Source organism: Rhinolophus sinicus, chromosome 9, assembly GCF_057876585.1.
Source record: "Rhinolophus sinicus isolate RSI-liver-muscle chromosome 9, RSI-T2T, whole genome shotgun sequence".
Lineage (NCBI taxonomy): Eukaryota > Metazoa > Chordata > Mammalia > Chiroptera > Rhinolophidae > Rhinolophus > Rhinolophus sinicus.
This window is the reverse complement of record NC_142509.1, coordinates 21,811,878-21,830,343: the sequence shown is the minus strand read 5'-3', so window position 1 is coordinate 21,830,343 and position 18,466 is coordinate 21,811,878. Positions and strand designations below refer to the sequence as shown.

Below are 18,466 nucleotides of genomic sequence, written 5' to 3'. Positions count from 1 at the left end.
ATAAATTGGTTTTCCTAAAATTTAGAGATTGTTCATCAAAAGACATTTGCAGGAAAATGAAAAGACAAGCCACAGACTGGGAAACAATAGCTGCAAAACACATTTAGGATAAAGAACTTGTATCCAGAATATACAGCGGGTGCCAAAAAAATGTATATACATGACTTGTATTCATCTTTTGTTATCACTATATATTGAGTATTACAATTTTAATACAGTTTTTTCCTTTCTTAAAATGTGTATACATTTTTTTGGCACCCTCTGTATAAAGAACACTAATAATTCCTTAAGAAGATAAGCAGCCCAGTTGAAAACTGGATAAAAGATTTGAACATACACTTCACCAAAGATAGAGAAATGGCAAATAAGCGTAAGAAGAGATGCTCAGCATTATCAGTCATTAAAAAAATACAAATGAAAACCACAATGAGCGACCACTACACACCTTGTGTGTGGCTAAAATTAGAAAAAACTGGAAACACTAAGTGGTGATGAGGATGAGTAACAACTGGAAGTCTCATACTTGCTGCTGGAAATGCACAATGGCAAAGCCATTTGAAATAACATTAGGCAGTTCCAGAGAAGGTAAGGAGAGGGGACTTGACCAAAAAGGAGCATGAGGAAACTTTTCAGGGTGATAGAAATGTTTTGTATCTTTTTTTTAAATTATATTCACATTTTTTAATTTTTATTTTTCAGTTACAGTTGACATTCAATATTATTTTGGAAATGTTTTGTATCTTGATGTGGTGGTATACATTTGTCAAAACTCACAACTGTATGTTTATAAAGAGTGAGTTTTATTGTATATAAATTTTATTTCAAGAAATACGACTTTTAAAAATAAATTTCAAAAATTAACACAAAAAAGTTATTACCTTGCAAACAAAGTATTCCCTTTAAGCAAAGCAATACTGTGCAAAAGCAAAGTATCCCTTTAAAAATGCAGAAGAATAAGACATAGAATGATGTGATGGGTAAAGTAAATCGGAAACCATAAGAAAGAAAGAGTATCTCCTGTATACACGATTTCTACCACTTAGATTCAGAAGGCTGGAGAGGCCTATGCCAAAGTTGTAGCCCAAGGCACGATCTTATTTATCTCTGAAGTGTGTGTGTGTGTGTGTGTGTGTGTGTGTGTGTGTGCGCACGCGCGCAAGTGCTTTCCTAGCACTTAGCAAATAAAAGGCATTCATTAAATGTGTGTTGAAATGGATTTATGCTTGATCCTAAGAGACATGTGGCCTAACTGCAGCCGTATGACAGATTAGCTAGTTCAATATGAATGATCCCCAAGACCATCCTCAGTTTCAATAATTCATTAGAAGGACTCATAAAATGTGGGAAAAGCTGTTATACTCATGGTTACAATTAACACAGTGAAAGTATACAGATTGGAACCAAACAAGGAAAGTCACATAGAACGAAGCCCAGGAGAAGCCAGGGGCAAGCTTCCAATTGTACTTTGCAAGCTTCCCAAACAGTGCTTAATTCTCCCAGCAATGATGGGTGACAACATATGCAAAGTGTTAGCAACCAGAGTAGCTCACCTGACCCTTGGTGTCCAGGATTTTTATTAGGGGTTAGTCACAGAGGCATGCAGACCCTGTGTAACTGACCTTACCTATTAGTCTTCAGTTCCACACAGGTCAAATTCATGCCATGTGGCCCAGGGTCTCAGATGTACAGAAACAAGTGCTCACCATAAGGTAGATTGTTCTACAAAAGACAGTTTGAGGGATATAATCAATAATGTTGTAAAGATTTTGTAGGGTATCCGATGGATACTTGTCTTATTAGGGAGACCTCTTCATGGATGGTGCAGGGTTTGAGTAACCCAAGTCTGACGAGTAGATTACTGACCACTGCACTGTACACCTGAAGCCGAAGTTGAATAATACTGAATATCAACTAAAGATTGAAAACAGCAACTGGACTTGGAGCTGAGCTGCGCCCTCCACAACTAGATTGAAGGACAATGACTTGGAGCTGATGGGCCCTGGAGAAAGACACCATTCAACAATAAAATAATAAAATAAAATAAAAAATAAAATAGAACCTTTAAAAAAAAAAGATCTATGAATTACCTGACAAAAAAAAAAATCAAAATAATCATCTTAAAGGAGCTCAATGAGCTACAAGAGAGCACAGCTAGACAACTAAATGAAATCAGGAAAATGATACATGAACAAAATGAGAATGTCAAAAACAAAGAGATAGAAACTATAAAAAAGAACCAAGCAGAAATTCTGAAGCTAAAGAATACACTAATTGAAGTGGAAAATTCACCAGAGGAGTTCAATAACAGACTTGATCAAGCAGAATAAAGAATCAGAAAACTTGAAGATAGATCATTTAAATTACTGAGTCAAAGGAATGGAAAAAAAAAAAGTAATGAAAACCTAAGGTACTTATGGAATACTAATAAGATAACTTATATACACATATTGAAAATCCCAGAAGGAGAAGAGAGAAGAGAGGAGAATGCGTACTTGAAGAAATAAGGGCTGAAAACTTTCCAAATCTGAGGAAGGAAATGCACATGCAAATTCAAGAAGCTGAAAGCACTCCAAAAAGATGAACACAAAGAGGCCCACACGAAGAAACATTATAATCAAACTGTCAAAAGTCAAAGACATGGAGAGAATCTTGAAAGCAGTAGGAGAAAAGCAACTTTTCACATACATAGAATCTCCCATAAGAGTATCTGCAGATTTCTAAGCAGAAACTTTGCAAACCAGAGTGAAAAGGTATATTCAAAGTGCTGAAAGAAGAAAGCTGCCAAGCAAGAATACTATGTCTGCTAGGACTCTCCTTCAAAAATGAAGGAGAAATAGATATCTTCCCAGAAAAACAAAAACTGAGGGAATACATCACCACTAGACCTGCCTTATAAGAAATACTTTCAAGGGATACTTTCAATAAAGGAATACTTTCAAGTTGAAACAAAAGGACAGCAACATGAAAGTATATGAAAATACAAGGCTCTCTGATAAGAGAAAATTATATAGACATATACAGAATCCTGTAATATTATAATAGTGGTGTGTGGATCCCTTATAATTCTTGTATATAATTTAAAAAGTAAAAGTATAAGCTATAACTATAAAGCTATGTTAATAGATACAAAGTAGAAAAACATGTACTTTATGACATCAATAACAAAGTGAGGAAGGAGATGCAAAGGAGCAGAGTTTTGGTACGTGATTGCACTTAAGTTGGTATCCTTAGCACCTTCAATCTTGTCTGAGAGGATAAAGGCCCCCTCCTTGTTTCCAAGGCAGGAGTTCCTGGTCCAATTCCCTCCTACTTCCTCTAGAACTTTATGCCATCAGTCACTTCCCACACTAGTATCTACAGTCACTCCTTTGCCAAAAGATTCTTCCCTGTTTACCAATATGGGTCTGTCTCCTCCAATGCAATCACCCTTCCATTTTTGGAAAAAATTTTACTTGGTGAGGAAGAAGACAATGATTAAACCATATTTAGAAAGAAAACCAGTAAAGTTTAAATCAGAGAGCTAGAAATGAGTTGCTCAGTTTACATATTTCTATAGTAGTCAAGGTAAGAAGTAACGGGGACCTGAGATAGAGTGGTGCGATGAGAATGAAAAGAGGGAATAATGGCAGAAACGTTATGTAATTAAAACTGATAAACCTTGAGCAAACAAAACAGAAACAGGCTCATAGCTACAGAGAACAAACCAATGATTGCTGGATGGAGGGGGAGTTAGGGGGGTGGGTGAAAAAAGTGAAGGGATTAAGAAGTATAAATTGGTACTTACAAAATAGTCAAGGGGATGTAAAGTACAGCATAGGGAATATAGTCAATACTACTGAAATAACCATGTATAGTGCTAGATGGGTACTGGACTAATCGGGGGGATCACTTCGTAAATTATATAAATGTCTAACCACTATGCTGTATACCTGAAACTAATATAAAATAATGCTGAATGTCAACTGTAATTGAAAATAAATAAATAAATAAATAAATAAATAAATAAGTAAATACAAACTGATAAACCTTGGCAAGTGATTATATGTGAGATAGATGAAAAAGGAAGCATAAAAGAGAATGGTTTTCAAGCAGAGACTTCTAGCCACGCATAACAAAGAATACAGATTTTACAGAATTTACTCAGGAAAGTCAGTAAACAAGCAACAAGTCCTGGAGAGGAGGAAAATCTGATTTCCAGAGTTGCCACACTATATTATTTTAAACGTCCAGTTTTCAATAAAAATTACAAGACATGCAAAGAAACAAGAAAGTACACACACACACACACACACACACACACACACACACACAGCCAAGAGAAACTGTCCCTGAGGAAGCTCAAACATTGAACTTACTAGACAAAGACTTTACATCTGCTTATAAATATGTTCAAAGAAGTAATGGAAACCATAGACTAAAGAACTAAAGGAAAATATAAGACTGTGTCACCAAACCACTGATTTGTACACTTTAAAGTAGTGAATTTTATGTCTACGTCAATAAAAAGTACTCTTTAAAGAGAGGACGGTTTTCTGTATGCACACTATACTTGAATAAAAAGGTTCACAGAAAAATACAATGGTTTCAAATTGGGATAAATGGAAAAAATAATACAATCAAAGAAATAGGAACTTGGCGTGCATCTTTTCAAAGATCAACTCTATTACGTAGAATGTGAACACGTCCCAGTTAATTGCTTGGATAATATTTTGGATTCTTTCAACAACATATGTGCATTCACTCAATATGTGTTTATTAAACACGTCCTATGTCTAGATACTTTCCAACAGATAAAGGGGATGGGAAATGTCCACAGGTTATTGATAAGGTCATACTTTTGAATTCTCCCAATGTCTCTTACTATAATACATCTTTCTGTGCTGTGTACTGATGTGACCAGGGTTAAGACAGCCGCTGGGACATTTCAGAATAGGACTTGCACAGAAATCTGGCTTTCTGGGATAGTTTACTTAGGTGTAAACCTCTAAATGATGCCTTCTTCCAATCCTTTCTCCTTCCATTCTTGAAGCTGTGTAAGTAATTTTCCTGTGATGTCTTACTCACTTTCCAGTTGTTTAATCTTTGTCTGGGTAGGAAGGACTTGGTTTGAGTTTATTTGTTTAATGAGATGTTACAAAAGCCTGCCTCAGCTGTCTTATTATATTCAGATCATGCTAAGATCAGAAGTATTCTGAATCTTAAATTAGGGATCTTCTTAATCAGAGGCCATTAGTACTTCCACACTTATCATTAGATGAGTATAAACTAAGGGGGGGGGGAAAAGCCCTTTTGGGGGCTGAGACGGCACTATGATCTCACAGAAGTTCTGTGCCATTTTTTTGGTAACTGTCATTTTCCAAGCATCAAAATGTATAGAAAATAAAGAGCCTCAAAATATGGGCTGTCAGTAGTGTGGTAAAGTTTGAGCATTGCCTCGTCTCAGATCTCTGTGCAGATGTACGAAGCAGCAATCAAGGAAGGTCAGTTTAAAATCTATTTCATTTGAAACTTTTCTATTAAATGATAAACATTAAGAGGAATAACATCATTTTACATGTCACCAAAACTTCACAGTCAGCAGAAAACCGAACCAAGTAGCCAAATAGAACATTTCTATAATGTTTGAGAATTCAGTACCTCCCATGACCTCATTTCTTAGTGGGGGAACTCACGCAGGCCTGTCACTGACATCTCCTGTCATTTCCAGTCCAAATTCATTAAACCCTGGGCTTTCCCCCCAGAAACACACAACCCACGTGGAGATTCTTCTGCCAGTAAGAAAAAGTCAATTCAAAAGATGCAGACATTGATATGCAACTCTTCAGTGGGCATGAAGGCATAATAAATTGCCACCTTCACATGGAATTATGTTTTGTAGGTTGACAGTGTGTAAGCAGAAGTACTATGAGCTCATATTTAGACCTTACAGTCGGAACTTATATCACATTGACTGGCTTCTCTTTGGCTGCCAAAGAATGGATCAAGTTCAGAAGCTAAAGCCAAGTTGGCAGTCCTTTATCTTTGCCTTTCTAACAAATATCCTAAATAAGTTAAGCAATATGGCAATTTACACAGAGGCTTGATTCAAAACTTCAGTTCTCTAAATCAGTTTGCCTTTCTTTCCTTCTCAGTAATACTTAAAATTTTAGGCCCCCGGAGTGACATTCATAAACACATTTATAAACACCACTGACGAAAAAAAAAAAGTCACATGGCTATTGCATGCCCCAATGGAGACGAGGATAAAATAACACCCTAATGCAGAAACAAGAAGGCTTGAAATAATGCAGCTAGCATGAAAAAGCCACCTTTGACTTAACCTTAGTGAGGAAGAAGACAAAGACGAAAAAAGACTCTCTCTTTTCAGCTCTTCTCTTAAACATAAGTGAGGCACTTGGGATTGCAAAGGCAACATTCAGCTTTCAGAAGCATGTTACTGCCAGGAGTGGAAAGAAAGGATTTTACACCTCCTTTTCTTTCCTACTTCTAAAGCGGTTGGCAAATGTCTGCTTTTATTGGTCTGAAGTAGTCTAACCATTGTCAAAGAACGAGCAAAGGAAATTTTATGCACATGCTGTCCTCCTAAAATGCCAACTCCTTTGTGAATCTGTCTCGATTCCCTATTCAGAATGCATAGCTTTCTTTTCTACATTATCATATAATTTATAGCTCCATTAATATTTACAAACTATTTTCTATGTGAGTAATGTGTTTACAGCTCTCCCTCTCTTACTAAACTATAAACTTCCACAGCGTGGGACCAGTCGTTATCTCTCTGGTCCCCACAATGCCAAGCAGAGAGCTTTATAAATGGTAGGTGCAAAATAAATGCTTGATGAATGAATAAATACGGTTGTGTCTGCTTTATGATGACTGGAAATTATGATTTTAAGAGTTCTAATAAAAGTTGAATGCAAATAGGATAAAGAATCCATCCTTCCTACTTAGCTGCTTCCTCCACCCCAATCTCTTTTCTCTGTATTTGGTATCACGATTGTATACTCCCACACTGAAGAGGGAGACACATCTAGAAATGTCCTCCTGGGAATATATTTTATATTCAATATGTCTATTTTGATAACCCTCAAGTAAACCATGTTTCGGAGAAGATTTCCAAGGTGAAACTGAACTTGATGGGGAAAGTTTCAATCAGTCAGACAAACGGTATCTCTACTTTCAGTGACACTGTGCTGTCAGATGCCTCAGAAGAAACTCCAAGATTCTAAAAGCTGACAGCAGGACTCGCTAAGACTCTACTAATAGGTATTGCCTATAGAAAATGATCAAAAAAGAAAGAACCTGAATTTCTTTTAACTGAGGAGGAAAAATGGTCTTTAGTTCTCAAAAAACAAGGGTATAACTAGAGACCGATTAATGAAGCATGACAACTGTTTCAGGTATAGAGTAAAATGAAACATGTCTCTAAAGAGAAAGGTCAACGTTAGGCAATGAAAGTCATCTCAAAGAAGACATTTTCCTCCTCTATTTTCATGTTTCACATTTTACAGGGTTTGGCAAAACTTTAACAACTGGTTATTTGAAAATTTCTAAACAATGATCAATTTCTACCACAATGTACATTGTTTTCCTTCCAAAACAAACAAGATACATTGCTTTGACAGGGGCACTTTCCAATTTCTTATCTTTAAAAGGTACAAAAGAAGGTAGGAAATTGTCTGAATCTCATACACCATTTTTGAGTTCATTAGGCCATTATCCCTATGACTGATTTAAACAAAAGATGAAGAGTACAAGCTCAAAAGCTTTTAGGTGACAGGAAGCAAGTCTTTGGCTTGGGATTTCTGTGTTTGAGTAATAAGGCAGGTTCACAGGAAGGTAATCAGAAACTAGACTGGCTGGAGATAAGAAAGAGTCTTGAAATAAGAGGTGTGAGACCATGCGTTGTGCTTGTGACGTGGTGTCTTAATAAGCTGGGGGACCTTGAGCAAATTACTTAAACTCTAATCTGTAAAGTAGGAGACTAGACTTTGATTATTTCTAAAGCCCCCTGTAGCACTATCAATTGTTAATAGCCTGCTATTATTCCTTAAGTCATGGATTAGTTCATTCAACTATCTATTTGAATACCTTCAGTGAACATAATACAGGGCAGTGTGTCCTCAAGGAGTTGATAAATCAGTGGGCAAAATGAAGGCTTTACCCATGGCTCCTAGAAGAAGTGCTCATTCATCCATTCAAGTTCTAAACAAAGGTTACCAGGAAACCAGCCGGGAATGAGGATGGGAAGGAGTAGGAGAAACTCCGTAGGAATTCTTAGAAGACAGGCTAATTTATTGTTTCAGTTCACCATGTTTACTGAGTGATCACTGTGTGCCAGGCTCTGTACTGGGCACTAGGAATCCTGCGGTGACTCTGACAGATCAGGTTGCTAATGAAGCTTACTTACATTCCAGGTGGTGGAGAAAGAAAAACAGGTTAACTAATAAATAGAAAATAAAATCCAGATTTTATTTTCTATTTATAGGAAACGGGGTAATAATGAGAGAAGGAAACGGAGTAATAATGAGAGAGTAACTGTGTGTGGTGGGGGAGGGGTTGGGGGGATTGGGTGAACTTCCATTAGCCTAGGGCAGAGGGGAAGGCTCTTTGGAGATGGTGGTGGTTAACTGAGCTGAGACCTGAAGGCGGATGAGAATGAGGAGAGCCAGCACAGAAGGGCTACTGATCTAGCCAGAGGGACGCAGGTAAACGTTGGGTCTGGAAAGGGCTGGAGCAGAGAGACCATCTGTGTGGTTGGAGCTTCAAGAGCAGTTACTTCTGGAAAGCACAGGATTAAAGCCATAGTCCGTAACTAAGGGTGATTTTGCCCCCCCCCCCCCCAGGGGACATTTGGCAATGTCTAAAGACATTAGAGATTGTCACGATTTGGGAGGTGGCGGGGTACTACTCCTGAGGTCGAGAAACCCTGCACTGAAAGAGTATTACAGCCCCAAATTTGGTTTTAGTCATTATGTTATAAACTCATGGTTTCACCAACTTGAATTTGCAGAAACAAGTAAAAACTGGTGTAAGGTGGCCTCTTCTTCATCCACTCTCTTAGGAAATTCCACGGCAGAGGTTCAAGGGACTTCACGAACCTTTGTAAAGCTTCACAGGGGAGGTTCTAAGTTTGTACCTGAACACGTGGGAAAGGATCTGAGGAGATTCACACCTAACCGCTCACTGAGGTTACCTCTGCGAAGGGACAGGGATTAGGGGCAGTGTAGGGAGGAGAACATATTCATGGTTTATTTGCATAACTACAAATTAATGTTAGAAACAAAGCAAAGTTGGGTCCATGTATTATAGGGAAGAAGTGGAGATGCCCTCAACGACTGAACCGCGGTCCTCTGGGGCTTCCATCCCTCAGCGTTGATCCGACCCTCCAGACTCTGGCCTCCCCTGCCCCACGCAGCAGAGTGCCGACCTCGGGCCTGTCCGGGACCCGTGGCCCGGAGCCTTGGCTCGCATCAACCCCCCAAGGTCCCTCGGCCTCTAACCCAGGCCCCTCCCGGCCGGCGAGTGCCTCCCCGCCACCGCCTCACCTCGGCGGGCAGGCGCCTCCTCTGGAAGCCCCGCGGCAAGCTGTCCTCGACGTACGGGTTGGCCAAGCGGAAGACACCGTCAGGGTCCTTGTGCAGCCCCGCGTCCCCGGTCCCCCGCGGCGCCGCGAGCTCGGCGCGTGTCCCTCAGGCCGGGAGCGCGGGGCGAGCCCTCGGAAGGGAGGGAAGGGAAACACCGCAGCACCGACGCTGCGCCGGCGGCGGAAGGGCAAATGGATTGGGAACTGAGGCCCCGCGGGGAGCACAAGCCGGGCGCTGAAGGGGCCGGGCCCGCCAGGGGTTCATTAGCCACCGCCCGCCCACCATTTGCATATTCATGAGGCGGACAGAGGATGGACGCCTGAGCAAGCCATAGGGGGTAACGGGTTATTCATGAGAAAGCTTTTCGCCCCGCCCAGGAAGACGTCGTTGATTATTCATGAGCCCGAGAGGCGGGTTTGGGCCGGAGAAGGCGTTGAATGCCGTCTGAGGGAGGTGTCGACGAGCTGCGGTGAGGGATGATCAGAAGCGAAGTTTCCAGAGAAAGAGGGTACTTGAGGATTGTTAGTTCTCTAGTCTTACATTGTTATTGTTTCATTTCTTTTTACTTGAGACTTTTAAGTTTGATTTGAAAGCATATCGCTGAGGACCGAGGTACTCTGAGGAGAAGCTTCGGGAAGGAGAGGGCTGAGGAGAAAGACAAGGGGGTAACATTCCGTCCTCCGCCCCCCAAAGCTTGACGATGAAAAATTTCACATATCCTGGGGGGCGAGGGGGCGGGAAACGTGGAGCGAATTTTCCTGGGAACACCCACATTGCCACTATCTAAGTAGCTTTTAAATTGGGGAAGCAGCGGCGGTAATGAGCCGCCACGCAGTTGGGGAGGCGGACGTGTATTGCCGAGAGTCGGCGGGGCAACTTTCGGGGATTATTATTTGAGCTAGGGCCGGTTTTCTCCAACCATTGAGGTGTTCTGCCAGAATCAATGCCTGGCACAGACTAAGAGATGAGAGGTGGGTGTGAGTCCCCACGAATGACCTCTACTTTACCCAGGGTTTGCCATTTAATCTCTGTGGACTTTAGATCCCCAAACAGTACGGGGGAGAGAGTGTCTTGAAACTCAAGATGAAGCAATCATCAAAATGTTCAAGTGTACAGAGCACTGGACGGAGTGTGCGGTACATCATGTACTTGGCTGGTGGAAACGGGGCCTGGGGGGGGGCGAGGGGGGGCTGGAAGTATGGCTCTTGCTTTTAAATGAGTTTTAATCTACTTAGTATGATCATCTAATTTCTCCCCCATTGGACCGTAAATCTCTTGAGATGTGAACAGTCTTTTACATCTTTGTAATCCTACACGAAGCCTGGCACTTTGTAGTTGCCCATTAAATGTTGAATGAATGAATAATTGAAGTAGCATGAAGATAGTAAAAAGCCACGAGCATGAACAAATACCCGGTTAATATAGTGGAAACCGTGTACTCGGATTGAGCGTCGTTAGGGGAATTACCTGGGGCAAATGAGAGTCGTTAAAATGGGGAATAATAATTTATGGAAGCAAACTCTGTAAAATCCGAGTCACTGGGTGATCTTTGGCAAACCAAGACCCCTTGGTGGACTTCACTTTCCTCTTCTTTGTAGTTTTATATTTTACATTTAAATTCATGATCCATTTGAGTTAATATCTGTATATGGTATGAAATTTAGGTTGAGGTTCTATTTTTTGCCCATGGATGTCCCATTCCTCTAGCACCATTTGTTAAAAAGACGATCCTTCCTGCACTGCATTGACTTTCTTTTTCTTTAAATGAGGGGATTGGATTATAGAGAAATGTCTCCTCTCCCTTCCAATTCTGCTGTGAAATCCATTTATGTTGACATGCACTTTCTTTAAGTAAAGCCATTCTTCATGTCATGCACGTGTAAGGAAGGTCACGTAGCTACATTTTAGAATCCAGCAATTGGATATTGTTTACTCAATAGAAAGGAGATTTTCTTGTTTAAAAAAAAAAAGTGTTGTGGAAGATTGGGAAAGATGGGTGTAGAGAGTTAGGAAATCAACTATTATTGTCTTTGGAGAAACATAATAAAATTTTGGTTTTGCTTCACTCAGAATGGCCAAAAAAAACCAAAACAAAACATGGCTTTGGTCTTCATAAACTAAACAACAGCTGATTGATCTTAAACTGACTCTTGGATTCACAAATAAAAGGGTAAATTAGTAATTGTGTCACTATTTTAAATAGGCAATTGAAATGTAGGTCAAGAGGTAAGCCCAGAGTGAGTCTTTGTCTGCGAAACCATAGAAATCTTGCCTAAGATTTCTAGAAATCATAATCCTTGTCACAGAGTGACATATCAAGCATAAGAGAGAATGAAGGGTCTTGATGCCCTGTGAAGTTTCAGATGTTTGTGGATCCTGTATGCAAGCAAATATGAGTGAGAGACATTGGAAAATTGGAGTTCTGTTGTTAAAATCCTTAGTTATGAAATCTCTCCTAGGTTTTTTGGTAACAAGTTAGAACAAGGTGATAAAAAAAATTCAGCTATTCTCTGAGAGTGAATGATCATAACTCCTGGGGCTCTCAGCTTGTGAGCTTTCAAAATTAAGCAGTTTGTACTTGAAGAGGAGACCTGCTCAAAGGGAAAACAACATTAGTAAGAGAATAGTTAGAGGTTAAAAGGAACCTGCTTTAAAAAAAAAAATTATTCAGATCTTTTTTGCCTTCCTGAAGCACGCTCATTCTAGAACACCATAGAAACATTACCATGCTTAGAAATAAGCAAGCAAGCCCAACAAGTAATAAGGTGCCAGTAGTGCATCATTTTAGATGGAATGAAAGCAAAAGGGAATTTCATTTAGGGGAGTCATTGTAGAAAAACCCCTGTATTGTGAGTCAAAATTTCTTGAGTTTTACTCTCAGTTCTGCCTCTTAAGTGGTTGGTTGACCCTAGGTAAGTCAATTGACTTCTCTAGACCTTGATTTCCTTATCTAGAAAATTAGGTGTTTAAACTAGATGACGTGTAAAGTTCTTTCTACTTTTAAAATTCTGTGATTCTTTTCTAGACCCTTAATTCTTTCTTGTTCCTATAATGCTTCTCTGTAGACTCAGCAAATATTTATTGAGCATCTACGAACTTTGTTCCAGTACTATGATGGTGCTGAGGATTCAAGAATAAGCTAAACCAGACACAAAAGGTCACATATTATATGATTCCATTTATATGAAATGCCCAGAATAGGCAAATCCATAGAAATTAAAAAGTAGATTAGTGGTTTCAAAGGGTCAGGGGGAAGGGAGAATGGGGAGGGATTGTTAATGGGTTTGGAATTAGATAGTAGTGATGGTTTTGAAACTTTGTGAATATACTAAAACTCATTGAATTGTTTTTTAAAATACAAGTTGAAAAAAGTTTTTTTTAACTTTAAAAAATAAAGAATGAGCTAGACAGATGCAACTTAGCTCTCACATTTGCCTACAGTAGGATGTGGTGGATGTATAAATGCAATCAATGTACAGCATATGTGACAATGGGTATGTAACCTGGACTTGGTGGGAGTGGTCAGTCAGGAAATAATTCCTTGAGAAAATTATACTAAGCCATGTGTAGGAGATGAGTAGGAATTGGGAACAGAGAAGAATGTTTCAGGCAGAAGGAATATTACAAAAGCCTGAAAGCTGGAGAGTTCTTTAGGGTAATTAAGGCAGATAAAAATAGTGGATGCATAAAAGTGTAAGGGAAAATGGTTAGAGATGTGGCTAAGGAAGCCTGAGCCAGATCTTGAAATGATGGTCAGGAGTTTGGATTTTATCCTGAGGGCAGTGGGAAGCCACTGAAGTATTTCAATCTAAGAAATTAACATGATCAAGTTTGTAATTCAAAAAGAAAGAACAGACTGGAGAAGGGTAAGACCAGTGACAGGCAGACAAGTGATTTGTACAGTCCAGGTGAAAGATGAGACTGATTCAATCTCAAGCAGAGATGACAACAATGTAAATAAAGTGAGGAGTGGACATTTGAGAAATATTAAGGAGACTGGATATGGGAATGATTGGGGGGTGAGGGGTTGTGGTCAGAGTGAAGTCATAGTTTTTAGGCCTAAGCAACTAGGAATTTGACGACGTCGTTCGCTAAGCTAGGGAACAGAAATAGGTTTGGGGGAAAAGAATTCACATTTGGATGTGCTGCGAACATCAACATCTCATAGACAGAGGTATAGATCTGTAATTTCCCACTGAAACCTGGGCTGGTGATATACATATCAGACATTAGAATAGAAATAGTAATTGAAATAATGGGGATGTTATTTGTACATCCAAGGAGTGTACTTAGAAGTTAAAAAAAGAAGAGGTCCTAGGACAGAACTCTCAAAAACACAAAAAGCTAAAAACTGGCAGGGAAAAAAGTCTGAAGAGAACAATGAAAAGGCACAACTGGGAGGCTGGAAGAAAACCAGGAGTTTGAATACTAATATATTATAAGATTTTAAAAAAATAAACATGCTTTGTTACATGTAATGAAATGTGTGTGTCAGACAGTGTTACAAGTGCCTTACAAATAATGACTCATTTAGTCCGGCCAACAACTTTATGAAGTAGGTACTATTACTATCCTTATTTTACAGGTGGGGAAACTGAGGCACATCACTTGCCTAAGATGAGAGTAAATTGCAGACTGAGATTTGATCCTAGGTAGTTTGGCTCCAGAAGAGTCCATGTGCTTAACCACTATGTTATGTTACCTCTCCAGATAAACACTTGCCTGAATAAATACTAGAAAAGCCCTGAAAAGTTGGATTTTTTGTCTCCATTTTACAAAAAGGAAACTGAGGCCCAGAGAGATTAAGTAATTTGATCAAGTCACAGAGCTACTAGGTAGTTGAGCAGAATTTGAGCCTAGGGTTCTTAACTCTAAACCTTCTTTATATTAGATTATACTGCTGGTTATTTTTTTCTGTATATATACATATGTGTATATAAGTGTTAATTCCTCAAGTATTTTTTATGCTAATAGTGACTGGCATTAAAATCTTTCTCAAAAGCAAGTGCCCTGGATGTTTCAGAGTTTTCAGTGGTAATATCGATTTAATCCAGGTTATCCATACATTCCAAAAATATGGATGTAGTATTGCATTGGGTTCTAATTAGCTGATACTATTTTCAGGGTTTTGATTCTCTAGAAATACCATCAGAATGTCTTATGATCATAGAGAAATTAAAAAAAAAACACCAGTGTGGAAAGCTATTTAAAAAGCATTATTCCTCTTGTTTATTTTCTCTAAGACTAATAATTACTACCCCAGTAGGAGATAGTTTATTATGTTTTAATGGGCCAGAACTAGAACTTAAACTCTTGTAGTTATTTTTTCCGTTTTATTTCTTGAAGTCGTAAGGGAGACAATTGATTTGTTGAGTCAGATTTAAAGGTTAGACTCAGAAATGAAGGTTATACTCTGAAGTCAAGAGAAGATACCTTGGAATCTTTAAGGACCAAAAGACTGTTAGGTGGTTTTCAGTCTCATGTAAAATATTGTTAGAGTGTCCCCTAGTGCTGCTCTGAAAAAGTAGTTTGAGAGAAATTAAATATTACCTGTTTATAATCTCTATCACCACCTTGTGGCCTTCAATAATTCTGCCCTCCTTTCTTTGCAAAATCTTCCAGAATCTTACATTAATATATATATCCACAAAAACAGGTCACAAATATCCTGGGTTATCCAGAATTTCTTTAAATGGATTATTTTACAAATATTTGGTCAGGACTCTCTAACACCTTGAAAAGAAGCCACAGCTTAAATTAAATCAAAGTCTCTGAAAAGAAAAAGGGAAATTTGCTGCTTTTAATGTTAGTGAAGCATTGGAAGTAAAAACTATTTTAAACATTATGTATTTTAAACATTAATTTTTTTATTGTAGCAAAATGTATGTAACAAAATTTACCACCTCAACCATTCTCAAGTGTCAATTCAGTGGCACGAAGTTCATTCACAGTGTTATACAACCATCACCACTATACATTTCTAGAAATTTCTCATCATCCTGAACAGAAACTTTGTACCCATTAAACCCCCCTTCCTTTCACCATCTAGCCCCTGGTAACCTCTATTCTACTTTCTGACTCTATGGATTTGACTATTTTCCTCTAATAAGCGGAATTATACAGTATTTTTCCTTTTGTGTCTGGCTTATTTCACATAGCATAATTTTATCCAGGTTGCAGCATGTATCAGAAATTAATTCCTTTTTAAAGGTGAATAATTTTCCATTGTGTAAACCACATTTTTTTTAATGGACATTTGGGTTGTTTCCACCTTTTGGCTATTATTGTAAATAATATGGCTGTGAACACTGGTGTACAAGGATCTGTTTGAATCCCTGCTTTCATTTCTTTTGGGTATATACCTAGAAGTGGAATTGCTGGGTAATGTGTAATTGTTTAACTTTTTGGGGAACTGCCATACTGTTTCCATAGCAGCTGCACCATTTTACACTCCCACCAGCAGTGAACAAGTATTCCAGTTTCTTCACATCCTTCGCAACACTTGTTGTTTTCCATTTTTTTGAATAGCCGTTATAATGGGTGGGAAGTGTAAAGATTAACTTTTGAATTGACTTTGAAAATCAATTACACCATGAAGTTAATTCAAGAAATGTTTTTGAGCTGCTACTATGTACAAAGCACTGTTACACTCTGAGGGAATAACATGGATGAGAAAAATGTATTATTGAGTTATTAAGTGATTTACAATTTATTTTTCTCCTCCAAATGTATTTGGGGACAAGTGGGTCAACTTAAATTTTCATTGGGTGTTCGAGAAAACTAATCCAGAGACTTTATGCCAAATTTATAGAAAATTGGTAGTGGAGATAAAAATGTTTATTAAAGTAATTTTCCAAAAAATGTAGTCAAATGCTAATTATATAGTTTTTCTTTGGAAAATTCACAATAAGGGTTATGTTAGGCAAGATCTCTAATTAATTTGTGTTTTTTTTTTGCAGATTAGACTTATTAAAATAATCCTGACACGTTACTATAATGGCCACAGCTCAGCTCTCTCACTCTATGAAAAGTCACAAGGCACCTAAGGTATTTATTAAGAATTAAAAGAAAATTGGGTGGTGAACACACAATGGGATTTATAGATGACGTAATACAGAATTGTACATCTGAAATCTATGTAATTTTACTAACAATTGTCACCCCAATAAATTTTTTAAAAAAAGAATTAAAAGAAAATTGATGACCATTTAGCGAGTTAGTTCAGAATCATGACTTTAATCTTTGGTGTGTTTTTTGTTTAATTGGCACATACTATGCTGGCAGGATATGTCTACATTTTAACTGCCTAATGGACTGAGGATGTTCAGAAAATTAGAATAGATTTTAAATTAGAATAGATTAGAATCTATTTTGTAGATTCCTACAAAATAATTTACTGGGTGCTTGTTTCATATTTATATATTTAGATTTTCTAGGGTAAAAGAAAACAGATGTTTAAAGAGAATGGTTCTTTGTTGGCATTCACTTCCTGAAGCATTTACAACATGATGTAATTGTAAGAAATGAAAGAGAGTGCGCTGAGAAAAACTTGGATGCTGGGTCCCTGGGGAAGTATGCCAGGGCTAGGCAACCTTGCTGGATTCACCTGTGCAAATTTATCTTGTTCCATGACATTCATTAATGAGTCACTTATTTATTCATTGAGAGCTCAAAATCATATAGTATATACAAGTATGTAATGCTGTGTTATCCTCTGAAAGAATAGAAAAACAAGAATCTTCATCTTCCAGAAGTTTATAATCTGGTTAAATTAAGATTTGCAGGAGTTAAGTCAATATACAAGGTCATATATGCATTACATATATGTGGAAAAGAGTAAAGCAACACAAATGATAGGAATTTAGAGATTTTTGTTTAGAATGATTTGTATATTCCTCATGAAGAAGACGGGACTTAAGGTGGACCTTGAATAATGAAAATGATTTGGATAGTGGAGAGAGAAGAGAATTGCATGAGGAAAACCTAGCATATGCCTTGGCTCAGAATGAAAAATCAGCGTGGCATATTTCAGAGAATAATGAAGAACCCCATCCTGACTGGAGTGGAGTGTCATGTTGAACAGAAGTAGGAAACAAAATTGAATAGGAACTTTGGGGACAAAATAATACAGATCTTAAAAGCCAAGCTAAGGAATTTATGCTTTATTCTGCAATCCATGGAAAGTCAGCAGGTTTGATCAGGAGAGTGAGTAAAATAATTGTTTTAGGAATATTAAGCTGTAGCAGAAGGAGGAAAGATTGAAGTTGAAGAGAATTAGGCAGAGAGAAAGCAGTCATCTTTCTGGCTTGAATTCAATATACTCACCAAGCAGGCTCCTGATCTTACTTTGTTTTCTAAGTGTGCTTCTTTCCTGGAGAGAAAATGCTGAGATGGGTATATGAATTGCAATCAACTTGCAGTTATTTTTCTCACTGTAAATTAACAAATTGACCTTTTGATATAAACAGATCTTTGTAGTTTGGACCAGGTGAGCTACTTCTCCCAGTAAATTTTAAGTGATTATATGATTTTGCTATTTAACACTTAAAACAACAATAGTAATGACTATAAAAGCTAACATTTATTCAGCATTTACCATGTGTTGGGCACTCTGTCAAGGGCTTTATATTATTATTTCAATTCAACCTTGCAATAAGGAGGAAACTGAAGCTCAGAGAAGTAAAGTAACTTGCCTTGGGTCACATAACTTGACAGCTAAGCTGTCAAACATCTCATATCATTAACACACTATCTTATTAAAATAACTTATAATAGTGTTTTTTATTATTATTAAGCAATAGTATTTTTATGTATTAGACATTTAAAGTATTAGACCAGCTGAACTGATAAAAAAGTTCCTGGAGTCCAGAGAAGTAACAGAA

At 38.0% G+C, this 18,466-nt stretch overlaps 2 protein-coding genes across 11 annotated transcripts in view; one reads left to right on the top strand and one right to left on the bottom strand.

Annotated features, from left to right (window-relative positions):
• Positions 1-9,805, bottom strand: part of LOC109453394 (uncharacterized) — a 29,756-nt gene extending 19,951 nt beyond the window's left edge. For 2 of the 5 annotated variants that reach the window (XM_088800942.1, XM_088800940.1), the window contains exons 1-2: positions 9,546-9,803; positions 1,625-1,719 (exon numbers count right to left, since the gene is read on the bottom strand). The gene's annotated coding sequence lies outside the window, so the exon portion shown is untranslated. Of the gene's footprint in view, positions 1-1,624; positions 1,720-9,545 lie in introns of all 5 variants that reach the window. The other 3 variants (XM_088800938.1, XM_088800941.1, XM_088800939.1) reach the window with 3 other exon arrangements.
• A 125-nt stretch (positions 9,806-9,930) lies between these two features.
• HORMAD2 (HORMA domain containing 2) overlaps positions 9,931-18,466 on the top strand; it is a 70,269-nt gene continuing 61,733 nt past the window's right edge. For 2 of the 6 annotated variants that reach the window (XM_019743037.3, XM_019743042.3), the window contains exons 1-2: positions 9,931-10,092; positions 16,544-16,631. In XM_019743037.3, the coding sequence (XP_019598596.3) occupies positions 16,581-16,631 (51 nt within the window). In that variant the 5' untranslated portion in view covers positions 9,931-10,092; positions 16,544-16,580. The other 4 variants (XM_019743038.3, XM_019743040.3, XM_074321308.2 and 1 more) reach the window with 4 other exon arrangements.